This window comes from Atta cephalotes, assembly GCF_000143395.1.
Source record: "Atta cephalotes unplaced genomic scaffold scaffold00033, whole genome shotgun sequence".
In the NCBI taxonomy this organism is placed as follows: Eukaryota; Metazoa; Arthropoda; class Insecta; order Hymenoptera; family Formicidae; genus Atta; species Atta cephalotes.
Window position 1 is genome coordinate 3,286,324 of NW_012130097.1, and position 12,309 is coordinate 3,298,632.

General features: G+C 31.6%; 1 protein-coding gene across 1 annotated transcript; it reads left to right on the forward strand.

Annotated features, from left to right (window-relative positions):
• The first annotated feature begins 362 nt into the window (after nt 1–362).
• LOC105621464 (uncharacterized aarF domain-containing protein kinase 2-like) lies at nt 363–11,291 on the forward strand. Its single transcript, XM_012202932.1, has 9 exons — nt 363–546; nt 1,793–2,025; nt 3,512–3,575; nt 6,725–6,833; nt 7,098–7,215; nt 8,148–8,369; nt 8,651–8,878; nt 9,725–9,841; nt 11,097–11,291. Exons 1-9 carry the CDS (start codon nt 363–365, stop codon nt 11,289–11,291), a joined length of 1,470 nt encoding a protein of 489 aa, XP_012058322.1.
• The last annotated feature ends 1,018 nt before the right edge of the window (nt 11,292–12,309 follow it).

Sequence of the window (12,309 nt, forward strand, 5' to 3'; positions counted from 1 at the left end):
GCTGGCGATCAAATCAAGAAAAATTTATTTCAAAAAGATAAGAAATTTGGTATAAACTCGTGAACATGGACACATAAGGAAATATCGTTGCCGATCATAAAACATAGCCTTTCTTACTCTTTTGTACTTTGGAAATTATGAATCGCGGTATCATTACATCTAATCTCATGCGACTATTCACGAGCCTTTGTCGCTATAGTGAAATTACGTGCCGACGATTATATTATCGTCCTCGAGGGCGTCACTTTCATCCGTCGCCGACGCGTTGTCGCGGTGAGTATTCTAACCAATGGATCAATCACAACCTTGCTTCGACTGCACTCTTCTGCAAACCTCGTGCGCAGATCCGTGAACTGCAAACAATGTGGCCTACCTATAAAGAAAACGAAGAAAAGCAAAAGAACGGTTTTCTCGTAGACGCGCAAGAGATGATTCTCGTATTAGCGAGGATTGCGATTATAAGCACGGTTATCACCATCCTGCTTATCACATACTTGATTACACGCTTGACCTATGCGAATTTGTTTCCCATCATCCTACAAAAAGGTAAACAAAATGTTAGCAATAGTTATCAATCATATTAAAGAATCACTAAAAGAATCGCTAACTGATTAGTTTTTCTTTGCTGAACACAGCCAATATCTATGAATTCCGCCCTTATATTTTTAGACTGTAAGAATTGGGTTTTGCTCAATTCACTTAAATCTAATGGGCCTTCTACAATAAGCTATTAGTCATAAATCAGATGTCAAAAACTAAAAATTGATGATTGTGATTATGATTAATTTTTAAATTCTGACTTCTGATTTAGGGAGCATTTATATATAACCGTATATGCCATAATCTAAGAATTGAATACTTAACTAATCACAGTCAAGTATTCCTCTCTCATTCGGCAGTAAGAAAGGAATACTTGAAGGTGATTGGTCAATTTTTATAGATTACGGCATATAATTACGGCTAATATAAACGTTCTCTTATGATTAATGGCTTAAGATAAATTTTCACGAACTGCTCAAACCGGCTGTTTTAATGACAAAAAAGATTACGTGATAGTCATCAAAATTGGCGAATATCAAGAGTTTGGATCACATCATCGTTTTATTGCTAAAACAGTTGGTTAAAGCAGCTCGCGAAAATTTATCTCTATTGGCTGCGGTCGATTTGAAAATTTTTAGTACTTACGCTTTTCAGTACTTCTATTCTTATTTTAGGTCTAATGAACAATAACGACAGAATGATAATTACAAGCGCTTGAAGCGCGTCCAAATTGACTGCAGGCATTATAGAAGGTCCATAAAAGTATATTCACACAAACTTGCATAATTGCATAAATTTATGCATAAAGAAAATTATCCAATCACATTTTACGTGCGTCTTTATAGAAGAAATGCGATTTGATAATTTTCTATATCTACACAACTTGCATAGCCACATAAACATCTGTATAAGAATCAACTCAGAATCTTTCCTTTTCTCCCATTCCATGGAAAAGAATAATTTTAATTGATTGATTTCCTTATACTATGCGTTATGCAAGAGTCTGTGCTGCGGGCATAAGCAGGGAGCACAAACGGGAAGACTTGAAATTATTCTCTAATAAATCCCAAAGAATGTAAATTACAGAATACAACATATATTAGAAAATATTAATAAAACTTTTAATCTAATGAGAATTTGCATCGACTACTATATATGTCATTCGAAATGAGACGATCAGTAGATTTTCGTTTGCGAAAGAGAATCTTGTTGCAAAGAATAATTCAAGAAAAGAAGTCGTATTTTTCCGCAGGTATCGAGTTCCTCGGACCAATTTTCGTCAAGTTCGGTCAATGGATTTCCACGCGATGGGATGTCTTTCCACGGGATATTTGCGACACGCTTTCGCAACTACAACGAAATGCGACACCGCATTCATGGTTGTATACAGAGCATCTACTCGAAGCGACATATGGCCCTTCCTGGCAGAATTTATTTGTGAAGTTTGACGGCAAGGAACCAATTGGCTCAGGATGCTGTGCGCAGGTATGCAGCCCTAGAATTTTATATATTATATGAAGATGTCATGCAAGATTACATGCAAGCGTCAAGCGTCGAACATCTGCGCAAAAGATTACTGCTGATTACTGCGCAGAAATTTGAATCTCCAGACTCCTGCGTAATAATCTTTTGCGCAGCTTCTTGACGCAAAATGATAAATTATGAGAGGTTATGTTTTGATATATATTACTATCCTAACATATAATGCTTAAAATTTATATTTATTTATATTAAACAGTGTAAACTACAAGATTCCATTATTAGCATTTATTTCTCGTACATTATTATCTCGTACATTATATCTCGTACATTAAATTAGCATTGTTCGTTTTGTCTCTCGGGAACTACTCGGAATCGCTTCGAATGAACCCCGCGTATTTGAAGGATTTTTAGGATTCACACTATGTATTCGACATTCATCGTAACAATGAATGTCAAATGTCATATGATGGATATTGTAGTGTGAATCCTATATTTCAAGTGCACTGGGTATCATTCGGTATTTCAATTACAATAAAATTATTAAACATATCTGCACATACCTGCGCATGCTCTGACGCTCGATGCTGACATGTAACGGCACCTTGAGAGAAGCGACATCGACGTCATGATTTCTGGTGATATCCCTTATCCAATTAAAGTTGCCATATTGTGCCCACAGTGGAAAGTTATCATCTGTTTCCTTTCTACTAATTGTCTGATATATATACACATACCTAGGTATACAATATATCGTTTATCTTTTTATGTGACATTTGTAATTGCATTACACTTAATCGTTACATTATTCAACAATAAAAACATTAATACTTGCTTAATCTTATCCTGACGGAGTTCATGATTCTTATAATAGAGTAAATGGAGTATGACGGAATTGGTCAACTAGAGCGGGCCAAACATGGCAGTGCTGAACATATGCTAGAGATGGTAGTAAGGATGAATGTCGTTTCTCTCATATATAGGATTCTATGCAGAGATAAGGTGGGCGCGAGTATAAGATAGATTCGCACATGATGTAAAAAGACAGGTATATCATTATATATGATATCACGTGTCATAACGATCGTAGTCAGACAAGAATTGCCCAGAAATGCAGAGCGAAATGGAGTAAATGTACAGCAGTGCAGTGGATTACTTTGGATATGGTCAACACGATGCTGCAAACGCTTTGAAGCGTTTTTTAATTAGTTTGTTGAATTAATCAGTTTGTAAAATTCTTTCTTCTAATTGGTCGCATCAAAAGCATTTGTAGCGAGACTTTGACCATGGCCTTTGCAGCCATATAGAATTCTGACATTCTGGACAATTTCTGATTGGCTTTTTATTTTAAATGACTGCACATCCATGGGAATGGTACATCTGTTCTTTTATGTCATGGATTCGCATATACTTGTCGCATACGAATTGGATATACATTTGCGATGGAATGAATGTTATTTGCGCGACTTTTCATCGTCCAAAATTGATTTAGGTGTATAAAGCATGGATCGATCAGAATGCAACATGGGAGTCTCAGATATCGCATTTCGCGGATAGTAAGTTCAGAAATATTTTTATCATTTTCCTTGCGCACATCTAACATCGCCGCGGTAGAAATCACACAGGCGATTTCGCGAAAAATCACTTTTGTTATAGTTTCATCTAGAATAACGAAGCATTCATATTTAATATTTGATTCTATTTGGATAGATTTAAATTCGCATTGTTCGTTTTGTCTCTCGGGAACTACTCGGAATCGCTTCGAATGAACCCCGCGTATTTGATTTTTAGGATTCACACTATGTACGATATTCGACATTCATCGTAACAATGAATGTCAAATGTCATATGATGGATATTGTAGTGTGAATCCTATATTTCAAGTACACTGGGTATCATTCAGTATTTCAAGTACGCTGAGTATCATTCGGAGTGTCTCCGAGAGATAAAACGAATTTGGATTATTCGGAAAGTTCGTGCCGCAAAAGATTTAAATTTAATAAATGTATACTAAAATTTAAATCTTCTGCGTTTCAATTTTCCTTCAAAATCGGCATGAACTTTCCGGACAACCCAATACCATAGCTGTATTAAATAAGTGGTTCAACAATGAACCATGTAAATTTCAGAAGCTTATATCTCTTTCAATTATTGAATTGAAGATCTGAATTTTGGCATACAGTTTATGAATTTTAATTGACTACATATTATAAACAATGACTTTTAAGTTATTTTTTTAATTTAGCCACAATTTCGATTATTTAAAAAATCGGGAAATGATTCATTGTGTACAAGGGATGTGGATACAAAATGAAGGCTATTTTTAATAATAAACTATACGTTTTATATTGCAAATTGTTGAGATTATTTTAGTTTTGCTATATTTTAAAATGTTTATTTATAAAATAGATAATTATAAAATGGTGAGGATTCACAAAGTCGAACACCGTTTTTCTTCCGTTTTGAGTGAAACGCGTCAAATAAATATATTTTTATTGAGATTTTAGATGGGGGGAAAGGCTGTATTCTAAATAATTATTACAATGAATTATTATTTTGAAGATTATCATAAAAAAGATTATGTAGGTTACAATATACCATGATTCATTGTTCACTACGTCAAAATGATTCGTTATAGATCACTTAATTTTTTCCATGATAATCTCCTAAATAATGTGATAAAATAATATAATAGAAAAAGTTGCTTACAGAATAATAAAGCCAAATGTGCATACAAAATTATTATATAATGAAAAAAATGATAGACATAACAACAAAAACATAAAAAGTGCGTAAAACTTACGAAAAAAATTTTGCAACCCAAAATTCTTAAAATGTGACATGATCATCCTTGGCGCGATCTGCCAATCGACTGAGGAGCCGAGGAGGGGTTCAAATGCGAGTAGTTGCATGATAGCAGCACAATCTGATAACGTTCAACAATCTGATTACGAAATAATGGTTCATAATGTATTCACTGTTGAACTATCTACCCTATACGTGCAAAGAAATCAGGTCGGTCACAGCTCTATAATGAACAATGCGATATTATTGAAATGTTGTTTTAAAACATTTTTAACGAATGGCTTTTCTCTTATGATATGTTTGAATATATAGAAATCGAAATGAATGTTACGATTGCTAACCCAGCGAGAAATGAATCGATATTAAATGAATATCAAAATTAACAAAGTCCGTCGAATCAAAATGTTGCTCTAAATTTGAAGCTTATTTCGATGTCTGTTTTATAAACGTTCTTTACAAGAAGATATATTCAATGCGCTAGACTCATAAATTGTATAGTTTAATTTTGTTATGATTACTTCATTATTTCGATATTAAAGCGAATTTATTTCGATTTGCTTCGAAAACAAAATTTTTTTTAATGAAATTAATTTAAGAAAGGTTCAATTAATTTGAAAAATTAAAATACTCGTGCCTGGCGCCAAATTTGTATGTGCCATAGTCTCGATTGATAACTTCGTCGCGTTTTATATTGTCATTATTCAACAGTCAGTGATTTCATATCGATATTTCAAGTCAATAGCCAAGCAGAATTATCGCGAAACTTTTCTAACTTAAGTTGGGCGCCAGGCATGGTGAACGTTCCACTCATCTTCGTTACTTTTCTAAATTTCTAATGATTATTCTCAATTGCGACGGACGATGCAATGAGCAGAGATAATGAGTTATTCGGAGCGGGAATAAATTGGAAGAGAAAGTATAAGAACTAGTGCTTCTTAATAATAAAAAAATAACAAGTATATATATATATATATATATATTTAAATTAAACGTATAAAATCTCGTATTATGCAAAGTAATATATTAAATCAAGTAATGAACGATGATTGAGCTAACAAGCTTTTTGGATGACAATTGAATCATTTATTAAATAAATTACTCTAAGATAAGAACTCTTTTTGGAATCCACCGAGTCCTTCGTCAGCTAAATTTACATTAATATCACAAACTAATCAAGTGTGATAACAGAAGTTGATCGACATTTAACAGTTAAATTAAATTTGTAATAGTTAAATGAATAAACAAGATTATCATCACGTAATCGCTGAGGACGAATGTTATAGATCTGCAGTTCTTATTGTGAGTGGTTTCACATGAATTATCTGACGATTTTCAGTTGTCTCTTATTCTATGAATTGTCCTGTATTCTTGAACAGTTAGAGGCTGCGCACAATAGCAGGAATAAGGAAGAATAAGGAATAATGATTTCAACAATAATAATTTCAACATATCAGAAACTATGTATTTCGATGTATCCGATTTATGATAAATTAAAATCGTTCATTCATTCCTAATTCCTTATTCCTTCTATTATTCGCAAGATCTTAGTCGTTAAATTAAATTTTTTGCTGATAATTAGCGAATATTCAATGACTATTCATAATCAATTTTTAAAAGAGGTATCATATATTTTAATCGAAAAGTCAGTATTGTATGTGTTAACATTGTCAGTATATAATTTTAAAAATCCTTTATCTTTAAGTTAAATTAATTTTATTTTTTTATAAAATATATTTTATAAGATATATGTTACTTATTGTTCGAAGTATTTGACATAAAATGTATTTGACATAAAATTTTATTTTCATTTTTTTTTCATAGTATTATATTTGGGTTTTCTCATTGTCTTTAATTTTTTATTTTTCTTTATTTGGTCTTTTATAAAATGTTTCAATTTCAGCTAAAGTTCTCAATGGAAGCGACAAATTAGCATCTGCTAGTCCGCGTACCAGAAATTTGCAAACCATAGCGGTAAAAATATTGCATCCTGGAATCGAAGGCCAACTCAAGTACCTTTTTAAGATATTGCGCAAATAATTTTTAGTAATATTTCCTGCCAAAGTTCAATCGCCGATAAATTGCATGACAAATGAATGCAAATTCGCGTTGCGAATTAATGTCAGTACGTTATTCATCGCGTCAGAACCATAATGCTTACTGCACACTGAACGACCGTGTATTTAAATACATACTAAAAATATTCTATATTATATATTATATAAGATATTCTATATTTTTTATTATATATATTCTGTATTATATACAATTCGCAGAAGGGACATTGCAATAATGCGTGGTTTTTGCAAGTGCGTCACGTACTTCATTCCAAAATTGCATTGGCTCAGTTTCACAGATTGCATCGACGAATTCGCACGCATAATGGAAAATCAAGTAATTTATTCCTACGACTATATCTTTACATATTCATACTAGATAGAATCTGAAAAAGATGTAGCCTTAATATTATGTATTAAATATATAGATTGTTATACTTACATTAAGAGAAAAAAAAATGGTTGCAAATATTATAATTTATAGTTATTTTGAAGTTAACTATAAATTTAGAATTGTTTTAACTATGCACATTATAACTGCTTCAACATTGAAATATAAGATCATTACAATGCATTAAATTTTTTTCCTCACCACATCTCTTAGTTATTATTATTATTTAAATAATTATATTAAGAAAATGGTCATATTTCGTTCACTATAATGACGATTGCATTTATTATTAGAAATGGCTATTTTCATTTACCATTCGTATCTTTATATTTTACTATAATAGTTCTGATTATTATAATTTATACTATTTCTACATTTGAGAGAATAATATATATATAAGGTTATTATTACTAATCTGTAACCTATATGTTGTAATACAAGCTATTAATGACTGTATATCAGATAAAAAATGATCAAAAGGACATATGTATTTCTACTAGAGGCAGAAAGTACGTGAAAATGTATTTGAAAAGAAATTTTGGAAAAAAGTTCTGAAATACAGATGTTCCAACTTGAATATGTCTCAGATAAGACTCAGATATAGTTTACATAAGAATACATAAAGTGTATCTCCATGTATCTAGATACATGTAGATACATGTGGATACTACTCAACACTAGTTGAAGCCTGCATAACTTTTATGAGTTCGCGAAACAAAATCAACAAGAAATAGTTGCTTTATTTATGACGAGAACAAGGAATAATCTAAGCAATAATTCATTCCTATTGTACCGGATTCAATCTCCGAGTGATCTGTAGTTTAAAAACTGAGCGAAAATGCGATGGCACGCATTTAATTACATTAATTTTTATAAAGGTTGACATGCGACTGGAAGCTTCTAATCTCGTGAAATTTTCGGCGAATTTCTCGAAGAGAAATGACATCGTGTTTCCATATCCTTACACACATCTGACTCGTCGCAGGATACTCGTTGAGAGTTTCCATGAAGGTGCACCGATATCAGATTATCTGGAATACGATGATGCTATTTTACAGCGGAGACTCGCCAAGATAGGAATTACGATGGTCTTTCAAATGGTTAATATAACTAACTCAAACGATTTCCAATCGGTATAATGAATGTACCAAAATAGAGCGGTTTGTATCAAGCCTTTTAATTATTTATTGTCATCATTGTTAACATCTGCCGAAACGCATTAAAGAAAGTGAATTAAAATTTTCTTATTTTGAGAAAATTAATGTTAGATTTATTCCAACGAGATCTAATTGTAAAACTTTTATTGGCCTGTTTTTCATAGCACTTTATTATTGTACAACTTTTGATTGAGAATAATGTGTGAACAACTGTTTGATTGTAGATATTTAAGGATAACTTCATCCATTGTGACTTACACCCAGGCAATATTCTAGTCGAGAAAACAATCGCGAAGGCGAGTCTGTTCAACACTTTTTGGCGAGTCATTACCTCCGATTATGCAGAGCACGACTCACGCCTGATTATATTGGACTGCGGCCTTGTGGTATCTTTGAATGAACGCTGCCGACAAAATCTTCGAGATGTTTTTTATTCGGTGTTAACGAGAAACGTAAGTCCGAGAAAAAATGTTCACTTTCTATTAACATGCACTTTTTGCCTTCTTAATGGGGAACTTATATAAGCTGGAGAAACATGTTTATTCTTTTTCCTCTCTATTTTTTTTTCTTTACCGAAGTGCTTTTCTCTAATATTTTAGTGAAGAAAATGAACAGAGACAAAACATCCATTTTCGAAGTACATCTTTTCAGATGTCTCTAGGCAAAGGGTTCCCAGCAAACGATGGATTAAAATGAAATTTTTTTTCTATTCGAATGCGTATTTTAAATAGCGAATACTTTTTTTTGATTTAATTGAATTCAATTGGATTCAATTGGATGCAATTGGATTGAAAACTGCATTTCCTATTCAAAATTTTGAATTGAACAGTATTCACAATGTGTGTATTGTGCACAGAAAAAGCTAATATTATTTTTAGATTGAAAGGCATAGAGATATGCTCCATGCAATTCCTAAATGAATAAAAATGCATTCAGAATTGAAAAGCATTCATTTTAACATTCGTGAATCAATATTTCTGAAAATCTGGATCCATTTCAATTCATTTCAATCCATTCTCGTTTGCTGGGTTGTTCAATATTTTATTCAATATAAAATACACGGTAAAATATTTACAATAAAAGCAATTGACTATATGAACGTAAATTTTTTTCGAATAATTTAAACTTAATTGCAATCGCATTTTTTGATACACTTTTTTTAAATTTCCACTCCTCAATATATACACTATTTGTTTATTTATGTTTTATATGCATTTTATTTCGCTTCATGTTTTGTCGTATGTTTTACATTTCTTAAAGATGAACGATTGATGATTTACATGCAAAATTTAACATAGGGCGAAATGGCGGCGCAGTATATCCTGGAGCATAGTTCGCACATGACCCCCGACCCAGATGGCTTCAAATGTTCAATTAGAAATATTATCAAGTCTCACTTTAACAATCCATTTAACGTTAGTAACAGATATTCTCTTTGAAGCTCAAGAGATCGCTAAAACGGCGTATCGTTTTTTGCGATCTCTATTCCTAGGATAGTCGCTCGATTGTAATAAGAGATTTCTTAACTTTTTAACTTTGACTGTGTTAATTTCATCGCTTTTCAGAATCAATCTTCTGTTTTTGTTTTTTAATACGACCGTACGCGTAAACATTGTGTGAGATCGTCGGCATTTAAAGGGAACTTATAAAATCGTAGTTTACTATCAATTACATAGCTTAAGGGAATTCTAGTAATCGTCCCACTTTATCATAAACTCCATTCGGCATTAATTATATCCTTCAAATTGGATTTATGAATTAAAAAATCGTTTTTGCTTTTTAGAATTAAACTACATACAAAAAACATCCGAAGCATTGGCTTTCACGAGAAAGTACAGAAAATTAAAAAATTCACTTTTTGACTTATACAGCTACAGCTGTTACTTGAGATTAATATTTATTTGCTGTAAGAATTTTATAGTTCATAAAATAAGCGATGATCATTACTTATAGGAGTGAAATTGAAACGTACGAAATGATTTACTCAAAGGAACGAAATATTTATTTAATACACAACTTATTATTGCAAAGTAAATATTTATTTGCATCGAAGAAATTCATTTCAAGAAAATGCATATTTTCTTGTTTTTCTCTTGTTTTTCTCAACTTTCATGTTTTTTGTTTGTTTTTCACTTCTCGCATTTCTTCTCGATCAAATAATTGAATACGGAGATATGAAGACAGAAGTGATGATTCGCAGCTATCAAAATTTGATAATGAGTATAATCTATTGATTTCTTCATTTAAGACATTTGAAAAGGAGATTGTGGCGTCTCTTGATCTGAAGACTTTTGTCTATCCATACAATATTTTCATTTTCCTTTTGAGAGACAGTTATATAAGAAAAGTATGTTCAATAATCATCATAGTTAAAAATTTTATTATTTTTTATACCTTAACAAATGAACTTTGTTTAATCCCCATAACTTTCTTTGGTGTTTGTGACAAAGATGTGTAAAAGAAAAGAATCGTAGTCTTCCGGACATATTGTCAATATTATCCATTTATTTTTATTGGTATCTATAATATAATACTTTTAATTTATACTTTATATATGTGTATTATGATTTCCATATGCGTTTTAATTTTATTGCTAAATATTAATTAGATATTGATGCATTACATATTAATTTTGACCATTTTTCTTTTTTTTCGTGTGGGTATCTGCAGGTAAACATAAGTACCGTTATGTCGGAATTGTTTTCCGCGATGATTAATCACCGAGTCAAGCAAGATGGATCCTTCAGCAGCGTAATTCTTAGTATGCTGGTGATCGAGGGCCTCGGTCGGTGCCTGGATCCTAAAATCGATATTTTCACGGAGATCCTGCCCTATGTCTTCAGCAGCGTTATGTACAACAAGTGAAGATGAGACTAAACAAAAGTTAATTATATATTCGAAATAATTACTGGAGTATTATTTTATTTGTACTTCTCTCATACAATAAACAATTTAAGTAAAAGATATAGGACTTTCGAAAAAATTATTAATTTGATAATCTGAGAGTTCATCTCATTATCAGTTTTCTTGTAAGTAGAATATTCATATGATTATTTTTTTTTAAAGATGATTCAAAGTTGGGTTAAAACGTACGAATTATGAATAAACGATCGAATTATTAACTACTTGTATGTATGTATAAATAAACTTGTACCTATATATAAATTCTGTACATGAAAAATGGTTAATTTATTAAGATTTATATAAGATTTATATAACCAAAAATATATTTTTTTTACTTTAATCACAATAAGCGATACTTTTTTATAGTGTGTACTGTTGAGAAGACATTTCCTAAGAGTTCGCATTTTTATTTTTTTTACTAAAATTAATCTCCTATAAAACTGAGTGTTTGTATCAAATTGATACTTGACAAATTTTAATCTTTAATAAACTCTAAGGAATAGCTTAAGTAGCATTTTAATGTTCAAACTCGGGTTCTTGTATTAATTATACAACATAAAAGAAAAAATGCGTACTCTTGGCTATCTTATCCTAATCGTAAGTTTATAACATCTCATGATTTTTTCTACATCAAAGAAATTACATTGTCATAAAATGTGTTAATTTATTTGTCGAACATATTCTATAATAATACATTCATCTTTATAATAGAAAGTCTATTGTGTAGTGTGTATACACACACACACACACACACACACACACACACACACACACACACACACACACACACACACACACACACACACACACACACACACACACACACACACACACACACACACACACACACACACACACACACACACTACACACTACACACACACACACACACACACACTACACACACACACACACACTACACTACACACTACTACACACACTACTACACTACACACTACTACTACTACTACTACTACTA